Here is a 20,700-nt window from a genome sequence, read left to right on the forward strand (position 1 = left end):
ACAATAGCAACACCCCCGCACACACAGTAAAACACTTAACCGGTAATTGAACACCAATCAGTCACAGCTGTAGCACTATAAATAGAACTCAGGTATGCGCACCTGTCGTGATACAATTGCGAATATGGAGGCCGAAGGACCAAGGGGAAGGAGAAGACGAGGAAGAGACGGGGGAAGAGGGAGAGGAGAACGAGGAAGAGATGGAGGAAGAGGGAGAGGAGAACGAGGAAGAGACAGGGGAAGAGGCAGAGGAGAACGAGGAAGAGATGGAGGAAGAGGGAGAGGAGAACGAGATGGGGGAAGAGGGAGAGGAGAACGAGATGGGGGAAGAGGGAGAGGAGAACGAGATGGGGGAAGAGGGAGAGGAGAACGAGGAAGAGATGGAGGAAGAGGGAGAGGAGAACGAGATGGGGGAAGAGGGAGAGGAGAACGAGATGGGGGAAGAGGGAGAGGAGAACGAGGAAGAGACGTGGGAAGAGGGAGAGGAGAATGGCACCAACCTGAACGGGAACCAGGCAGACGCACAACTATCACTGACGACATCAGGGCCACTGTGGTGGACCATGTCATCAACCATGGCCTGACTATGAGGGAGGCCGGGCAGAGGGTCCGGCCCAACCTCAGCCACTTCACGGTAGCCAGCATCATTCGGACATACCGACAAGAAAACAGGTATGTCCTGAATTAACGCCAAAGGACTGCACAGTACCCACACAGCAAATTGTCTAGTGTTAGTGTAGATTTTCCAGTGTTACAGTAATTTAACACTTTTACAGTGGTTTACATATAAACCCTGGGGGAGTGTTACATAATTTGACTGTAACTCTGAGAGTGTTAAATTTGCGTTTTCAAATTTGCTGTGCATCAGCGTTCTGGCTGAATCTGGTTATACAGTATTTCACCACGTACAGTATGACAGTACGGGATGGGGAACAGAACCTAACCATCGACACTAATCATGCATTGTTTGCAGAACTGCCAGGCGACCTGCCGTGGGAGGGAGGCAACGAGTGTTCACCCATGCCCAGGAACTGGCCGTTGTCAACCTTGTGGTGGCAAACAACACCATCACCCTGCGCCAATTGCGTGAGCGCATCCTCGAAGACCAGGCAATTTTCCACAATGTGCACAGTGTCAGTACGACGACACTCGCCCGGGTCCTGCGGGAACACCACGTCAGCATGAAACAACTTTACAAGGTTCCATTTGAGAGGAACAGTGTTGCAGTCAAGAACCTTCGCTATGACTATGTGCAGGTGAGTGCCACAGTACCACTACAATGGCAGTTGTGTGTTTACATGGCTATATACCTTGCAGTCGCCCCCCTTCCATTGTTGGAGGGACACTGCCAACATTTTGGTGATATCCGAATGTGTCCAACCCAATCCACAGTCATTGTGCGACATTGTAGAGGCAGTACCGCTGTATTCAGGAACACAATAGTGACATTTTGGTATATGCATGTTCTGTTACAGACTGTCCTGGCCTTCGATGCGGCAGCGCAGCAACATGAGTACATCTACATAGATGAAGCTGGGTTCAATCTGGCAAAAACCAGACGTCGGGGCCGGAACATCATCGGCCAAAGGGCCATCGTGAACATCCCCGGGCAGCGCGGGGGCAACATCACCATGTGTGCCGCCATTAGTGGTCAAGGGGTCCTCCATCACCATGCCACCCTAGGACCCTACAACACTGCACACCTACTGGCATTTCTCGATGCACTACATGCTGTGGTCACACAGGACAGACCAGGGCAGCCCATGTTTGTTGTCATCTGGGATAATGTCAGTTTCCACCGGGCTGTTCTGGTCCGGGACTGGTTTGCCAACCACGACCATTTCATAGTGTTGCACCTGCCCCCTTATTCCCCGTTCCTAAATCCGATCGAGGAATTCTTTTCGGCATGGCGGTAGAAGGTCTATGACCGCCTACCACATGTACGCGTGCCGCTCCTGCGAGCGATGGAGGAGGCATGTGGGGACATCGAGGTGGGGTCGATCCATGGGTGGATACGCCACACACGGAGATATTTTCCCCGTTGCCTGGCAAGGGAAGACATTGCCTGTGATGTGGACGAGGTGCTGTGGCCCGACCCCAATCGACGACGAGATCCCTGACATGGACCTGCAATAGAAACACCTACACCAGATGTTCAATACTTATAGTAGTTCTGCACCTGTACACTGAGTTTTGGTTGTGGAAATAAACACGGTTTACAGACTACAAATGTAGGCAGTGTCTTGAGTACAGTTGACCTGTGTGTTGTGTTTGCTTTGACTGTTTATATTGCATGTGCATGTGTGTTTCCTATCGATCCGAAGAGGGCCTTTTCAAGTTAGAGTGTTACGTTTTGATTGCAGAATGTTATTTTGCATTGGCAGTTAGATGTTGATCTCCAAGTGCTGTGTCAAGAAATCTTGTGTGTTGAGTTTTGACACAATGAGCCAAATTTTTAATTTTGTGTGTAAGCAATTGAAAAAAACTGTAACATCAAATGGAGACTTTAGCTTGAGTCTCCTGCTTCTAACACTTGTCTCCTGAGACAAAAATAAATAAAAATTATACCATTCTCACAATGGTCTCCTTTAAAGTTTCAGAAGACACCTCAACAACGTCACACACTAGGCTCACATTTTCTCCTTAGATCCAGTTGTCTCTTTTAAAGTTTAAAAGAGAAGTCAACAACTTTACATATTGTGCACCGTCATGTACTCGAAAGGCACTAAAGTAAAACACAATCCATAAATTCAGAGCTTAAGCCTATATTAAGAATTAAGTTATGCAGAAATAAGGTTAACGTTACTTTTAATTGCTGACACACAATAAGTGAATAGAGCTGTACAGTATATGTGCATAGGGCACGTGCAAAATCCTGTGGATACCGCCCTCTTGTGGTGACACCAGCGTTGATGAAGTAACCGGCCGGGGCTGTGTGCTGGTTGGGGACAGCTGATGGTTTGACAGGGGGAGATTTTGATCGTCTCCACTGTTCTCGAAATAGCACCATGGGAGAGGACTGAACGGACAGGTCACGTGTTGGAACATTTAATGTGTTAGTCTATTAACCTGTGCTGTGTTGTGTCTGTTTATTGTTTGTCTAAGTTATATGTTATATGTTGTTGTTATAAGTGTGAGTGGTATGTATCAAATTGTGCATTGTTGGTAGTGTAGATGTTGATGTTATAAGATAAATGTCTGCATTTTTGTGTCTGTGTTGCTGTTGAAAGTAGCAGTGTGTGTAATGCTGTGTGAGTGGTGTGCATGTGTATGTGTGTGATAGCAGTATGTGCGTGCGACAGAGAGAAAGAAAGGTGCTTGCAAGCAAGAGTGAGTGTATTTGTGAATGGGAGCCTCTTCTCTGCATTGCTCCTAACTGAGATTTGATGGACTTTGAGAGAGAATGTTTTGCCAGATGGAGATTTGAAGGGGAGAAGAGAGAAAAGTCATTAATAGAAGCAAAAAAGAAAACAAACAAGTTGTGAATGATCACATGAACCCTGTTCAGTGAAAACTTATCCCAAAAACCAAAAACATTCAGAATAATTGGCTTTGCAGATTATTTTGACATCTTTCAAATTGTCACTGTTGAGATACAGTTAGAAGAAATGCAACCCTTGATAAAATAAAAGCATTGACTGCTTGATGCGTTTCTCACCCCTATAGCAAGAGCAAGTGTGAGAGTATCAGTGAGAAAAAAAGGTTGGGATGCCACGCTCCTCTTCCTTAAATGTGAGGCGGGGCTGCAAGAAGAGTAAGAGTGGGAAAAAGGTGACCGCTGCAAGAAAGTGTGTGAGAGTGAAGCAGAGAGAAAGGAAGACAGAGAGAAGTTCCCAGTCACAATGTATTGCTCCTTTATAGTCACCACTTAAAACCTGTCTGATAGAAGTTGTGAAAACATGCATGGATGCTGAAAGGAGATTTGTTTGCTAAAAGAAGATTTGAAACAGAAGAGAATTCGTGAATAGAAACGAAAGCAATCACTTCTGAAGAGAAGCAGAATATACAGATATTACAGAAAGTGTAAAGAAAATAATGGAATGAGTAAAACATGTTTCTAGAACAATTGCCCTCATTCCCAAATTTGAATGAAGAAGAATAAGAGTGGCCGCTTGTGGACTGGTGAGCAATGGTGAAGAGATAGAGTATATAAATCTCAGAAAAATGTTTTTTTGCTGCCCAAAAAATCACTATATTGGATACAGTATCAGCTGAAAATATCAGTTGACCTATTGGTAGTGTAAAGGAACGGAATTCAATACAGGATAGAGGGAGTATAGAAGAGTAACAATTCAGTGCAATCCAAAGATTGTCATATTTCCATGTACACTAGTAGTGAGGTGAAGAAGAAAGATGTGAGGGGGGAGGAAAAAGAAAAAATGTAAAGAGCGTTAATGGGTGATTCTAACCAAAAGAAAAAGAGAAGTATATTAAAAACATAAAACACACTGTGATAATAAATTAAATTATTATAAAAAACCATAAACATTTTCTAAAAAGTGAAAAAAAGGACAAAAAGTTAAAACACAAAATGGCCAGCAGAGGGAACACTTGATGTGGATATGTGCAGAGAAATAGAATAATTGATATAAAAAATGCCTATGCACTGCCTTATGAGCCACATGGGAAGCAAATACCTGTCATAAGGGGAGGGTTCAGCTTCTAATACTATCATCTGATGCTGATCAAGAACTCATGCTGGAGGTTAAAATAGAAGGCACGATCACAAGGGAGCTAAGCAAATATATAAGCTAACTTTGAGAGAGTTTCCTGGTTAGGAAATTTACCAGTAGAGAAAGACAAGTAACAAATGGGCAAAACACATAAATGAGCACCTTTGTGAGCCAAGCATGACTAAAAAATTAATTCCATTGTACAATGATGTATGATTATGGCATTGACCCAAATGGTTAAATTACATAAAAAGACAGTAAGTGTATGTAAATAAAAGAAACCATTCAAAACATGTAGGACCAATGCTGTAATGAGCTGAAGAGAGTATAAGTGGGAAGCAACAGACAATTATTCTATTTTCCAATCACCATAAAACATACCTCAGAATTAATTGTTTTACCATTATGACAGAAATCCCGAGAGTGGTGATTACTGAATAGAAAGAAAAAAAACTTTGGACTCAAAAACAACTACAAGAAATTGAAGAACAGGCACCAACTAAATTGTGGTCTCAGCATGATACTGGTGTAGGCTTATTAATCCAGTTACAATTAAAATTAGACCAGGATCACCGTTACCAAGAACTCAACAATATCGATTTAAATAAAAGGCTATAGAAGGAATTAAAAAGACCATTGAGGGGCTGATTAAAACAGCCAGCCACTGTAACACCCATATTGCTAATTGCTAAGGTGGACAAAACAAAATGGTGCTTAATGATTTGAGAGCAGTTGATGAGATAGAAGATAGGAGCTTTCCCAGTCCTCCCCGGTTTAATAGCTTTATTAATCTTATTTGAAAGAATCCGTAAGTAGGTTATACATAAGTAGGTAATTAAGAAATTGAAATCGAGAAACTAACATAACAGGTTCAAAATACGAGAACTGATAGTAAACTAACCTATAACAGAATATAGTGAAATTGTATAAATATTATTTTACCAGTCTATGGGGCAATTAAGTCAATAAGTAGTAAGTAAAATAAATCCGAATAACTGACAAAAAGAGTTATAGAAATATCTGACTGATAAAATATAAATAGAAACATGCCATATGTGGGTACTATGGCTGTATTATACAGTGATCTGCTCTAAAGACTCTGAAATTTATATCCCGTTATCCCTGGGAGGCAGTTTAAAATGTGATCCATTGCAGAGATTCTGAGATGCACATGCACAGTGAGAATGAGAACGGCACTGACAGCACTGCAGCTGAGAACAGCGCTGACTGCTTGGCAGCTGAGAATGACGCTTCTCCCCTGTGACTGTCAGGTGAGGCTAATAGAGCATATATTTCGCTGGCGTTTGTCTAAAAACACTGCACTTCTGAGCGCGTTGCTTGCTGGGGCAGTCTCATCAAAGACGAACACTCTCACTGCAAGAGCATGAGTCTCGCTTTGCTGCGCTCGCGGACCACTTTCTCTAAAGAAATGACTCCGGCCCTCGTTCTCCACCATTCTCTCCCTCTTTGGAGCCTAAGAGGAAGAAACAATGGAGTCACAGGGCTGAGCAGACAGGACTAAGTGAGCTCATGCTGGTCCAAATCCCTCACTCTCCCTGCAGCAAAGGGATTCCCGCAGCTGATAACCGTACTGACATTTCGGCAGCTGAGAATGGCTTTTCTCCCCTGCGACTTATCAGATGAGACTATTAGAGCATATTTCACTCAAAAAAAGAGCATGTTTTTGCCAGCGTTTGTTTCAAAATGCTGCGCCTCCAGTGCCGTACCCATGCCAAGCCACATTCGTCAAAGACGGATGTTCTCACTGCAAGAGCACGAGTCAGCTCGCCCCTTGTTCTCCGCCGGTTTCTCTGTCTCTGGAGCCTGAAGGTGCATTCACACTCCCAGCAACATGCAGTGACAAAGCGACACAATCCCATTCATCTCACTGGAGTGCGGGTGTTTTCAGGCGACACGAGCGACAGCGACCATTGACGACCGGATGGGGTATATCCAGCGATGCGTCAAAGTTAAGATCTGTTCAACTTTATGCAAATAAAGAGCGACTTCTGGGAGCAACAACCAATAGGAGTGAAGTCATAAGTGCGGCCTAGACCCTGCTTTCAAGGAGCAGCACAGTGCGACCGACCTCGCTCTGTGTGCTACTAAGACAAAGGTGATCAGCCGTATGATGGCCTGTTTAGTGGTGCTCAAAGGTGGCGCCACCTATGGTTAAACTTGGTTAAACGCTGACAAGGCAGCCCTCCTTGATTCCCCCGTTGCTCCCTTAGGCATATTCGTTTCTTCACGGCTTTGCTGAGCATTTCATGGCGGCCTGGAACGTCACAAGAATCGCAGGGGTGCGCCACTTCCTACTGAAGCAGGCAAGTTCAGTGCTTCCGCCCAGCTCAGCGCATCCCATTTTGAGCAGCCCAAGTAGTCATTCATATTTTGGGCAAAAGCAGGAGGGGCTACGTCATCGCCAAGGCTGGACCACCCTCAAATCGACCATGTGTTCACCTTCCAATTCACCTCCCATTTTTCAGTTCGGGCGATGGAGGTGCTGTTTTAGCTGTCGGTACTGGGTCCACCCCACCAGTGGTATGCGCACCCAGACCCCCCTCGGCTGTTAAAGCGAGTCAAGAAAACAAACACCTTCACAAATCCTGCTGCAAGCGTCAGCTCCCCGCCACAGTTGAAATGAAAACCCCCTCTTGCTGAAAATAAAGAGGGGTTAGTCGCTCCAATTTGCTTGCAGACCCCCGATTCAGGGGTGTGACTCACACTTCGGTCTCTGATGTCAACGCTCATGTTATCCTAGCCAAAGTACAGGTTCTGCTAGCAAAGGGCGTGCAGGAAAAGTCCCCACAGTGAGTCAGGCCTTTACAGCTGCTACTTTCTCATCCCCAAGAAGGATGGCGGACCATTCTCGTCTTGAGATGTCTGAACCGCGCTCTGATAAGATGGCCGTTCAGAATGTTAACTTTGAAACAAATCCTCCTGATGATCTGCCCAGGGGACTGGGATTGGGCCCTACCATTCGGACTGTCCCTAGCCCCATGCCAATCTCTGCTCCATGCAGATCTCAGGGGTTCATGATCAACTCGAGCAAGAGCTTGCTGTTCCCCAGCCAACGCATCTCATTCCTGGGGGCGGTATTTGATTGGTCCCAAATGCGGGCCTGGATTTCGCCAGAACGCTCCCTTAAAATTCTGAAGTTAGCAACGCCATTCAGATTAGGGAGCAACCCCCTCCCCTTGAAAATTTTTCAGAAGCTACTGGGCATCATGGCAGCAGCCTCCTCAATAGTTCCCTTGGGCCTGTTACACATGTGGCAACTACAACGCTGGTTGAAGGTCCACGTCATTATTCTCAAGGTGACCTACGGCTGCACCAGAGCCCTGGTCCCCTGGAAATTGCCCCATCTGTATCAGATGGGAGTGGAATTGGGCTTGGTTTCCAGAAGGCCCCCTGCTCCTGTGGGGACAGGACAATCTCCTCTCAGTAGTGTGCTCAGTGATACATGTGCCGGGCGCCATGAACATAGGAGCAGGTATTCTGCCCCAGGACGGACCACCTCCAGGGGAGTGGAGATTCCACACCCAGACTGTCTGTATGATTTGGAGCATTTTTGACTAGGCAGAAGTGGATCTCTTTGCATCGAAAGAGAACAAACACTGCCCGATATTCTGCAAGGAAATGATGCATTATCCATGGGTGGCTCTCTCTGTGCCTTGATGTCTTCCTTTGAGTAGCACTGCTCCCTCAGGTCATCATTCGATTCAGGGGGGACAGATGCTCAGTCTTACTCGTGGCACCATTCTGGCAGAACCAGCCATGATTCCCAGAAGTAGTTCAGCTGCTGTCAGCACCACCATGGCCAATCCCGCTGAGGATGGACCACCTTTCCCAGCGGAGGGGTCAATATGGCATCCCCAACCCGAGTTGTGGAGCCTCCATCTGTGGCCTCTTGACAGGAGCCTTCACGTCTCTCCTAATAGGTCATGAACACATTCTTTGAGGCTATAGGGTTCCTTAGACCATTTTTGTGCGCAAAGACGCCTGGTAGATCTTTTCCGGCTAGTATATACGCTCAGCCCGGCGTATATAGAGTCTTATATGTCTTGTGAGATCACTTCCATTCTCTCATTTCTGCAGGAGCTGTTGGACGGCGGGTGCACCCTGTCCACACGTCAGCATACCACGCTCCTATAGCTGGCTAGTCGGTTGGGAAACACAACCTGCTGGTCAGATTTCTCAGAGGGGCCAGGAGGCTAAATCCGCCTCGCACCAACACATTCCCTTCCTGGGACCTGTCTATTGTTCTGAGGGCACTCCAGGGCCCTCCATTTGAGCCGCTCATGACGGCTGACCTACAGCCTCTCTCGCTAAAGACCGCCCTTCTGCTGGCTCTGGCATCAGTCAAGCGAATTGGTGACCTGCAAGATCTGTCATTGGACACTTCCTGCCTCGAGTTTGGGCCCAGCGACAGCAAAGTTGTCCTTAAACCCAGACGAGGCTATGTGCCTAAGGTGCTTTTCACAGCCTTTAGGCCACAGGTCATTTTGCTCTCTGCTCTCCCCTCTACCAAAGATGAGCAGATGCCACACCCACTTTGCCCAGTTCGAGCCCTTAGGGTGTACATTGAGCGCTCTAGCCAATTCAGACAAACAGGGCAGCTGTTTGTATGCTACGGAGGCCTCTCTAAAGGGCTGCCAGTTATGAACAAGAGGCTGTCCCACTGGATAGTTGATGCGATAGTGCCTTGCCGTGCGTACTCCATAGCGTCAAGAGAAAAACTCTGATGTAATGCGAGTGAACCATATCGAAAGGGAAAGTTCCGGTTACTAACGTAATCTTGGTTCCCTGAGGTAACGGTAACAAGCATTGAGTACTTTGCCGTGCTGCTGCGTGTATGCATGAGTCGATGCTACTGCTACTCAGTCTAAAAATTGAAGATGTTCAAAATGTTCATATTTTGTTTAAATATAATTTTATTTTTATTTAGTACTGCCTTTTGGAAGCAACAGAAGATACTTACATGTTTCCCGGAAGACAAATTAAGTACAATTTACCTTGATCTTCAAATTCAAAAAGTTTTCACCCCCGGCTCTTAATGCATCGTGTTTCATTGTGGAGCATTTAGTTTGTATGTATAAACTGGCCTTGGTGTTAATAGTAAATAAGTGTACCTTATTTGTTTTGGTTCTTTATAATGTTTCACCTCTGACTTCCAGTGTCCCAGTTAAAGAAGAATCAAGCTACTTTGTGCGAGTGTACGCCGAACCCCTGCTGGTAAATCTACCCACGTCTGACTTCAGCATGCCCTACAACGTCATCTGCCTCACCTGCATGGTGGTCACGTTTCCTTTTACAACTTGCTGACCCGCACGTTCCTGGATGAACCGAGTCCTAGCGCTGGCCAAACAGTTGGCCAACCTCGTTCACCGTATAAGGGGAGTGCAACTGCTGACCTAACTGCCAAGAGCAGGTCTGATGCCTGAAATGTCCATATTAGGCAGCTGAGAGAATAATGACTCTAAAACGGCATCTGCTGGAGTTTAAAGATTCTTTTCAGCCCTGGAAGGACTCGATGCCAAGTGACTGTTCAGAACTTTTGTTGAACAAATGAGCTTCCAAGACAGATGGATTAGCCACTTTTTTATTATTATTATTGTTTTGTTGAGACACATAAGCAAATACATTTTTTTGCAGTGTTTTTTTTTTTTTTTAAACCATAGCTTGCTGTCATGTGAACTTTTTTCAAAGGAACTGCGTGGTTCAGGCATCTGGGAGAAATATACATGGAAGAGCTTGAATTTTGTCATCTCAGTTTACACCACCCCTTTGAGAGCGTGACCAAGTTTCACAGACACAGACACTACAACCCAGCTGCTGAAAATGGATGTCTAAGAATGTGGCAAGTATTGTCCACTCTCTGTAAATCACTGATATTCAAATATGTGTTGTTTTGAAGCAATGGACTGTTTTTAGTGTTTTGCCTTTATTTTCATACATTTGCCTGTGGGCTGACCCCATAATGACCTCCAGACTGGGTGTTATTAAATTCAAATCCTGAAGCAGCTCTTTAACACTTGTTAACTTTCCTATAATAAACTGACTGGAAACCCATAACGTGTTGAGAACGATTTGCAGATTTTTTGTTGTTGTTGTTGAGTATGCTTCGAGGGATTTTGAGGAAGAATGTAATGTTTTTTATTCCACTCATCTGTGCCATTCTGTTTGAATTAATGTATGTGAAAGAGCCTCTGCATTGGCTGACTGTAAATCCTTCTTTAATCTATTATTTGACATGGTAGTTTGTATATATACATATGTAGGTAATGTAGTTGAACAGATTTGTAGTAACTCACTGGTTCTTAAACTAAAAGTACCACTGATTAAATCAGACTATCCAAGTAGTACCAGCATCAGCTTACCTATTATTATTTTTTGCCTGGCACTGCAGACGCAAGTGTGTGAAACTGCTGTAAACATTAGGGATGGGACGATACACTTAAACTCACGATACGATGCACCTCGATATGCCAGGGTCACGATACGATACGTCACGATACGATATCAAAAAAGAAAAAAATATAAAACAAAAACAAAAACATCCAAAAACAGCATACACTCGATTTCCTCCTTTGCCCTGTGTGTGGGTAGCGGGTGTGTCTCGCGCGTCTCGCGTAAAAGATTAAGTCACGGCAGTTTCCTGCGGCGTCGCTATGACGTCCAGGTACTATTGTGGAGGTACTAGCAGCTATCTGCAATGGAAAACGGAGCGAAAAGCGAGCCGAGCCGAGCTGAGTCGAGGCGAGTCGAGTCGAGTCGAGTCGAGTCGAGCTGGTACTGGTAATGGAAAAGCGCTAATTGGTAATGGAAAAGTTAGTGCTGCTCTAATCCTAGGTTAAGTTATTTCAGGACTGGTTCTTCTTCAAAAAAACTACATATGACTTGTATCCAGGCGGAGCGTCCTCAATTTCGACCTCATTTGACTCCATGGTCGGCTGTTTGGGGGCAAGGCAGTTGGTGCTAATGCTAATATTTGTTAGCTCGCTGTAAGTTAGACTGCAGTGTTGTTGTTGCAACATGTGCTGTCTTGACGTGACGACGCACCGCACCGTTCCCCGGATATACATTTTTTTTTTCATTTAGTTTTACCCTGCTTGATCAGCAGATGGTGCTGCCAGCCTGCCACCATAGACTGTATGTCTGCCCCATATACATACACACACATATAATACACTAAATTATTTATATACTACGCAAATCATGCAGCAGTGCCATCTATCTTTATTTCGCGATCCATTTTTTTCGACCTCGATGCGTTTCGTCACGTTTTGTATCGCGATATTTTGTCAAACGATATTTCATCCCATCCCTAGTAAACATGATACAATCCCAGCCAATCAGAAGAGATTGATGTTCAATCTATGGTTATGAATGGGATTTGTAGATGCCAGGGCTACTCTACTCTCTCTCTCTCTCTCTCTCTCTTTATATATATATATATATATATATATATATATATATTTATATATATATGTCAAAACTGCATTGGCTCCCTATTAAACATCGCATACATTTAAAAATCTTGCTTATTACTTACAAAGCACTAAATGGTTTAGCTCCTCAGTAATTGAGTGAGCTCTTAACGCATTGTAGTCCTTCACGTCTATTGCAATCTCAAAATTCTGGCTAGCTGAAAAAACCTAGAATATCAAAATCAACTGCAGGCGGTAGTTCCTTTTCCTATTTAGCACCCAAACTCTGGAATAGTCTCCCTAGCCTTGTTCGGGAAGCAGACACACTCTGTCAGTTTAAATCTAGACTAAAAACCTCTTTAACCGGGTAGTCACATGGCACATTATCAATTTATTTATTATTCAAATCAGTTAAATATAATAATAATAATAATAATAATAGTAATAAACTTTATTTTATATAGCGCCCTTAAAAGTTGCATCTCAAAGCGCTTTACAAAGACATACAGAAAAGATACATTAAGATAAAAGGAAAAAAAACAAACAAATAAAAAATAAATAGAATGATACAATCAAAATCAATTTAAAAGAAATGGAGAAAAAAAGAAAAGAAAAAAGAAAGAAAAAAAGAAAAGAAAAATCACATATACACTCACCTAAAGGATAGGAACACCATACTAATACTGTGTTTGACCCCCTTTCGCCTTCAGAACTGCCTTAATTCTACGTGGCATTGATTCAACAAGGTGCTGAAAGCATTCTTTAGAAATGTTGGCCCATATTGATAGGATAGCATCTTGCAGTTGATGGAGATTTGTGGGATGCACATCCAGGGCACGAAGCTCCCGTTCCACCACATCCCAAAGATGCTCTATTGGGTTGAGATCTGGTGACTGTGGGGGCCATTTTAGTACAGTGAACTCATTGTCATGTTCAAGAAACCAATTTGAAATGATTCGAGCTTTGTGACATGGTGCATTATCCTGCTGGAAGTAGCCATCAGAGGATGGGTACATGGTGGTCATAAAGGGATGGACATGGTCAGAAACAATGCTCAGGTAGGCCGTGGCATTTAAACGATGCCCAATTGGCACTAAGGGGCCTAAAGTGTGCCAAGAAAACATCCCCCACACCATTACACCACCACCACCAGCCTGCACAGTGGTAACAAGGCATGATGGATCCATGTTCTCATTCTGTTTACGCCAAATTCTGACTCTACCATCTGAATGTCTCAACAGAAATCGAGACTCATCAGACCAGGCAACATTTTTCCAGTCTTCAACTGTCCAATTTTGGTGAGCTCATGCAAATTGTAGCCTCTTTTTCCTATTTGTAGTGGAGATGAGTGGTACCCGGTGGGGTCTTCTGCTGTTGTAGCCCATCCGCCTCAAGGTTGTGCGTGTTGTGGCTACACAAATGCTTTGCTGCATACCTCGGTTGTAACGAGTGGTTATTTCAGTCAAAGTTGCTCTTCTATCAGCTTGAATCAGTCGGCCCATTCTCCTCTGACCTCTAGCATCAACAAGGCATTTTCGCCCACAGGACTGCCGCATACTGGATGTTTTTCCCTTTTCACACCATTCTTTGTAAACCCTAGAAATGGTTGTGCATGAAAATCCCAGTAACTGAGCAGATTGTGAAATACTCAGACCGGCCCGTCTGGCACCAACAACCATGCCACGCTCAAAATTGCTTAAATCACCTTTCTTTCCCATTCTGACATTCAGTTTGGAGTTCAGGAGATTGTCTTGACCAGGACCACACCCCTAAATGCATTGAAGCAACTGCCATGTGATTGGGTGATTAGATGATTGCATTAATGAGAAATTGAACAGGTGTTCCTAATAATCCTTTAGGTGAGTGTATGCTAGCCGGAAGAAATACGTTTTAGGACAAGAAAAACACTAAAGGATTCAGCATGTCTAATCTCAGTGAGGAGAGAATTCCACAATTTTGGAGCCAAAGAAGAAAAAGCCTGGTCACCCATAGAGCGTAAATGCGTTGCAGGAATAGTTAAAAAGCCAGATTCAGAAGAGCGGAGATTACGCCTTGGGGTGTAGACAGTAAAAAAAGTTCAGACAGGTATTCTGGCGATAAATCATGCAGGGCATTGAAGGTAAGCATAAGAATTTTAAAATCTATGCAAAACCTGACAGGACACCAGTGCAAGGACTCCAAGATTGGAGTGATGTGCTCACTTGTCCTGGACCTTGTCAGGATTCTGGCATCCGAGTTTTGAACATACTGCAATTTATTTAGAGTTGATTTAGAGACCCCAGTGAGCAGAGCATTACAATAGTCGATGCGAGAAAAAACAAACGTGTTGATCAGTTTTTCCGCCACGGAGAAAGATAACATGAAGCGCAGTCTTGCAATGTTTCTGAGGTGAAAAAATTATACTTTAACCGTGTTCTGGACATGAGGATCAAATGTTACGTTTGAATCAAATATCACTCTAAATATCAAATATCTAAATGATTGTTAGGGCACATAAATTAGGTCAACCGTAACCGGGAATACTTCCCATAACACCCGATGTACTAGTTACATCGTAAAAAGAATGGCATACGCTAATTTTAGTCAGTCTGTCTCATTCTTATCCCGAGGTTACTGATGTAGTCAGCCGGATCCATATCAGATGGTGGACCTGCACCTAGACACGACAAACACGCAGCCCTGAATGTCAGCAGAGACAGTGTCTACTAGACAATCCCCTGTGAAGGCCTCGTCGGCATGACAGATCCTCAGCAGAGACCACAAGAACCAGACAGGTCCTCCTCACACACCCTATGGCCAGCTTCGGCTCCATACCGGGTGAAGAATCGATCTTCAAGCAAAAGGAACTGGATGAATAATTGAATTCTGACTTGTGATGCAGCCTGAATCATAGTGACACCGTGTTCGTTCGTTGGCCAGAGGAGAACTGGCCCCCCCCGACTGAGCCTGTTTGGGTTTGGGTTCCTTGCCACTGTCGACTCTGGCTTAGTTGGGGACACTTAATTTCAACAATATTATTGATCTGACTGTACTGACTCTGTTGAATGAGAACTGAACTGAGCTGGGCGATGACATAATTTTTTTTACAGAACTGCTTTCTAGAGAACTAATTTAATAACTGATCTTTACAACGCAACTGAATCCACACTGAACTGACTTAAGCTGAACAAAAGCCGAAATGCATCATTTTCCTGTTATCACTGTAAAGCTGCTTTGAAACAATTTGTATTATATAAAGCGCTATATAAATAAAGGTGATTTGACTGGGCTCAAATGTTATCTTTCTTAAACACAGGATGTAAACATTGTTTCCTTCCAGACAGAATTCAAAGTCTGTTCACATTCCTGGAAGCTGATGCAAGCCAACCTCGGTTCAGCACAAATTCCATTCATTTTTCCACTTCTTTTCTCTTTATGTGACTAAATTACCAAAAGTACAGCGTTAACCTGCATTCTTTGATCGATTCATTTCTGGTAGCTTAGTACTTTTAGTGCAAGGCTTTTCCATCACTGTCATGTTTTGCTGACAGTGACAATTGTTATGACACTTTTGCTGCCAAGCTCCTGGAGAGGATGGTAACAGAGGTCTCTTTCATTACAAAATGTTTTGCACGTGTTTGGGTCTCGGGGAGGGGAACTTGTACATTCCTAAGCAATGATGCCAATGAGCTGTTATGTGAGAAGAGAACATCCAAATGAACACTTGGCATACCAAAAAATACCAACTCTTCAATGAAGCAAATTTCTTAGTTTTTTTCATGGCCAAAAAACTCAACACTAAAAGAAGGTTTACTAAAACTATGATGTTTTATTTGGTGATTACAAAGAGGGAAAACATCCCCTATGAATAAAGCACTGAACTGATTTAAGTAAAATAACTCAAGTATGTATTATTATGCAAAATTTATCTCCGGACACTTTCCGGTGGTTAAATCAGCACGGTTCACTGCATGCATGACCACAGGTGGTTGGGCAGCATTTCTGTTCAGCAGGGCACTGACCATCATGGTAACAGTATTCGGCACACATTGGAGTCCCCTTCGGTAGGGCACATCGACCAGGCTTCACTGCATGGATGGAGATATTGAGCTTTAGTCAGGCCATTTAATGGCATTCAGCCTCAGATGTACAGCACAAAAAAATAGAAGCTTGTTTCTGCCACGGAATAAAAAATGTAAAAGATAATCATGACTTTTTGTCTCACAATTCTGACTTTTTTCTCACAATTATGAGGAAAAAGTCTGAATTGTGAGTTATAAAATCCAATTCTGAGGAAAGAAAGACTTTATAACTCACAATTGCGAGTTTATATCATGTAATTCTGACTTTATAACTCGCAATTGCAACTTTATATTACGCAATTCTGAGAAAAAAAGTCACAATTGCGAGATTTAAACTCACAATTGCGTGGTGAAAAAAGTCTGAATTTTGAGATCGCAATTACCTTTTTTATTTTTTATTCAGTGGGAGAAACAAGCTTCCATACAAAACACTCAAAACGGGCATAAATAGCTGGTTTTCTTAGTTTTACTTACAGAGTGAATTGCATTCTTCTAAGTATTATTATTCATCTTTTGTAAAACCACCTTGTGCCTAAAACAGTGCTATAGGCCGAATTCATGTACTTTTGGCAGAGTTAATACTTAAAAAAATCATACTTATTATTAAAATAAGACAAACTAAAAGGCAATGAGAAAGCTGACCCAAACATGAATAGAATAGAATGATATGGTAACACTTTACAATCCATTTGTTAACATAATTTAACTATAATAGCTAACATGACCTGACAATGAAAAATACTTCTAAAACATTTATTAATGTTAATTTTACCACATACTATTACATTATTCAAATCAAAAGTTGTATATGTTATTATTATTTAATGGATCTGAGCTGACATGAACTTATGTATAATGTAAAAGCTGTATTTTTATTTAATAAAATTCTTTATTTATAGTTAATAAAGATTAATAAATCCTGTAACAAATGTATTGGAACCTTATTGTAAAGTGTATAATATAATATAATATAATATAATATAATATAATATAATATAATATAATATAATATAATATAATATAATATAATATAATAATACCTGTATATGGAGCAGTACATTCATGTCCACATCCATTGCTGCAGCATTTCTCATTGTTGGGACAGTCACTGTCATTGACACAGTACTCAGCACACACTCCTGCTCCAAATTTTCTGCGTGGACACACTCCTGGCTTTGCTGTTATACAGACACATGACAGATGTCAATTTTGTTCCCCCGTGTTCCTTTTGAAAGACCTCTAGTATTATTATCCATTATTCATTTAAACTCACTGAAAGCAGGCGGCACACACACAGCCCCACAGTCAAATACACAGCATCTGTGTCCTCCAGAGCAGTCTCTATCAGAAACACATCCTCGACTGGACGGCACGACCATCAGCTTCGCCGGACAGTGATCGACCACTACAGAAAGAGCATCATTAGTTTGAAATAGTTTGTTTCAGCATCTTTTAGTCAGTGGTTTTGCAATTGTGTCTCAAGCTTTTTAACATATTTATCTGCTTCAAATCAAAGTAGTTTAGAAATGTACTGTATCCCTAAACTGTGTCAATTAATGTCATATAAAAAAGTGTGTAACAAGAGTTGTAACCAATTGTATCAGTCAAAATAATTGTTATGCCAACCCCTTGAACACCCTTATTTCATTTTAACCATGGGGGACCATCTGAGCCGCTCAGCTCGATCATGCCACTATGGGACCCTAGTTGGACTCTAGGATTTTATGTCATCCTGGCATTGCAGCTGAGTGGATCCGCATTACCTGTGGGTGTCGTGGAGGAAGAACGCGACATTCGCTCTGTACCCGCCACATCAGAGTCTCAAACCGTCATGGCCGCCACGCTAGAGTCTCCAACCGTCATGGCGGCCACTCCAGAGTCTACAACCGCCATGGATCTTCTGTCGAGTCTGCTCTATAATGGTGGTCCTCAGTTACACAGTGGTGGTCTTCAGCCCCGGCAGCTCCGCTGTGCTGGTCATCAGCTCTGCCTTCTCTTCGGTGGGGGTCTTCAGCCCCGTCTGCTTTGCTTTGGTGATCTTCAGCTCTGCCCTGGCCACCTGCTTTGCCCTGGTTACCCATTCTGCTGGCTCCACCATGACTCCCTGATCCTCCTCAATCTCCAGATCCACCACACTGGCCTGGCCCTCCATCCCTCCCCCTGTTCCACCTCCCTCCTGGAATTATGTGTCTGTTTGTTGAGGAGCGTCTGAAATCCGCTCCTTGTCTTGTGTTCCCCTGGTCTTATGTGGACTTATTATGTTATTTCTTGTTTTGAGCCATGTTTTGTAGTCCTTTGTAGTTGTTCTTGTTGATTCGCTCCTGATAGTTCCCAGGTGTGTCTTGTTTGCCAATCACCCCTTGCGTACATGTTCCCCAGTGATTCTCATGTTCTTTGTCTGGTGTTGTCCTTCTATGGATGTTATATGTGCGCTTGGTATCAGTTTTGTTGGCCTTCCTGGATCTGGATTTATCAGTTTTGCCTGGATTTACTTTTATTATGTTTGTTTGAATAAATGATAGCTGCATCTGGATCCTACTCTAGTTCCTCTGAAACAGCCACCGTTACAGAGTAAATGGACTGAATACATTAAACCCATATGATCATACTCTTATTGAATGAGTTATAATTAGCTCCTCATTTTATATTGTATTATAGACGGAAAATACAAAACATTTAAAGCTACAATATGTACTTTTTTTCTCCACTAGGGAAACCTCTTACAATGACAAAGGCGTAGATTGATGACGCAGTGATAAGCGGAATCATGGAACTTGCCGTCATGCCGATGGATCTAATAATGTTTATGGATGAGTGAAAAATTCATGTTTTTTTAACATGACTGTGCTATGAAGCAGGGTGCGATTGCTAATAAGAGACAGATATCAGCGCCACACGCGAGTCCCGCGGATATAAAGGAATGAGGACATTTAATTCTACCGAACTACACACAAGTGCTGAATTACTACTCACACAGGTCCGTTTATTAGACGAATTAAACTTGCGAGGTAACACAATGCTGTTTCGCTTGGTCTAACGTTACACTATCATACTAAACAGCATTTGAGTGTTGAAAGTTATAATGTTATTCTATGTGTTAGTTTGTTGCTATATGAGACTAGCAGTAAGCTAAATCAACATTAGAATAACATACTGATCATAACATTTCATCATGTTGAGCTATATAAAATTGATTTGTTTTATGGATATTTGCTCACCTGCCTAATAAAGCACATGCAAGAGTGGCGTCTCTGTCAAGTCGTGAAGCTTTGTCAAGTCGAAGTTTGCTGTCCACGTCTCGAAAACGCTATGCCGATATTGATCCTCGTTTTAGTTCTCCTTTTGTCCCAAAGTTTGCTTGCCATGATCCATAATGTTTGAACGAAACAACAACAGCGTGCCTCTAAACATTAAACAGTTGTCCACATCTGTCGCCATAGTTACTATGGCAGTACAAGCGGAAACCATGGATAATGCGGATATTACGTTTTTGACAGGCGACAAGTGACATGGGACGGGCACTATTTAAAATTGTGAAATTCTCTGAATTTACAAATTCTTGGAAACATTTAGGATAATGTAAGAACATAATTGAAAGAAATATATAACACTGTGTAAGTGGTTTTTGGATCTTTTGATACAAAATTCTTACATAATATACCATTAATATTAAATATAAATAAAATTGTCTATACGTGTTTTTCTTGTACAATGGGAAATACACACACACACACACACACACACACACATATTGCCTATAAATTAATAGCCTAGATAAAACATAAAAGTTAACTTTCGTACAGTATGACAATTTATGTATGCAGCATAACTTTATATTAATTATTTAAACTTAACAGATGTACAAAGTAAATCTTTCACTGGACGTCTATACTATGTATGTTTGAGAATTGTAATGTGCTGAGATATGTAAGGCACTTGTTTAATGCATTTCTTCGGGCTGCGTATGAAGTTAAAAGAACATGGATCTTCTCACCTGTGAAGTTTCGTCCTGGAGCAGCTTCTGTTGAGCTCCAGCATCCAGACAGACACAATAACACAGTACAGTACGCTCGAGCGGTCATCCTTTCGACCTGCGATCACACAATGAACTCTGCTGGAAAGAATATGCGCTGACTCTGAGTGAGTTCGTGAGTCAGGAGGGGCGGAGAGATCTTACAGAGTCCGTGAGGCTTCAAGGTCCTTGCGCGAAGTACACACGGACGACGAACCTACCATCAAAACATTAGCTGACATTAAAAAATATATATGCTGGCCCTACAGTTTGTCAAATGTTATTATAAAAAAAAATTAAGAAATCATACCTTTCTCAGAACGAGAAAGTATTTGACCACGCCAGTAAGCCAATCAGAAAACTTGAAGTTAGCACTCAACCAATGGCGTGAGTTTTGGGGCGGGATGATCTGAACACGTCCGCACGTTTTTAAAGACCCAAGGAGTTTTTCCCAAAGTAAACTGAATGGAAACCGCTCATTTGGACATGGAAACAGTTTTCCTCTAAAGAATTTTGAAAGAAAG

General features: G+C 42.6%; 1 protein-coding gene across 1 annotated transcript; it reads right to left on the bottom strand.

Annotated features, from left to right (window-relative positions):
• Positions 1-15,886: 15,886 nt before the first annotated feature.
• Positions 15,887-20,620, bottom strand: LOC311303063 (uncharacterized protein). The gene is made up of 4 exons (XM_084429335.1): positions 20,159-20,620; positions 17,438-17,569; positions 17,205-17,342; positions 15,887-16,170 (listed from the first exon to the last, which is right to left on the bottom strand). Exons 1-4 carry the CDS (start codon positions 20,244-20,246, stop codon positions 16,037-16,039), a joined length of 492 nt encoding a protein of 163 aa, XP_084285461.1. The 5' UTR covers positions 20,247-20,620; the 3' UTR covers positions 15,887-16,036.
• Between the last annotated feature and the right edge of the window lie 80 nt (positions 20,621-20,700).

Source organism: Rutilus rutilus (genome assembly GCF_951802725.1).
Source record: "Rutilus rutilus genome assembly, chromosome: 13".
Lineage (NCBI taxonomy): Eukaryota > Metazoa > Chordata > Actinopteri > Cypriniformes > Leuciscidae > Rutilus > Rutilus rutilus.

Bases quoted from the DNA above. Each gene is read 5' to 3' on its own strand.
- LOC311303063 (XM_084429335.1), bottom strand. From the start codon at position 20,246: ATGACCGCTCGAGCGTACTGTACTGTGTTATTGTGTCTGTCTGGATGC. The intron at 17,570-20,158 runs GTGAGAAGATCC...CTCTTTCTGTAG, and splicing joins TCCAGGACGAAACTTCACAG to TGGTCGATCACTGTCCGGCG. The intron at 16,171-17,204 runs GTATTATTATAT...CCATCCATGCAG, and splicing joins ATGTACTGCTCCATATACAG to TGAAGCCTGGTCGATGTGCC.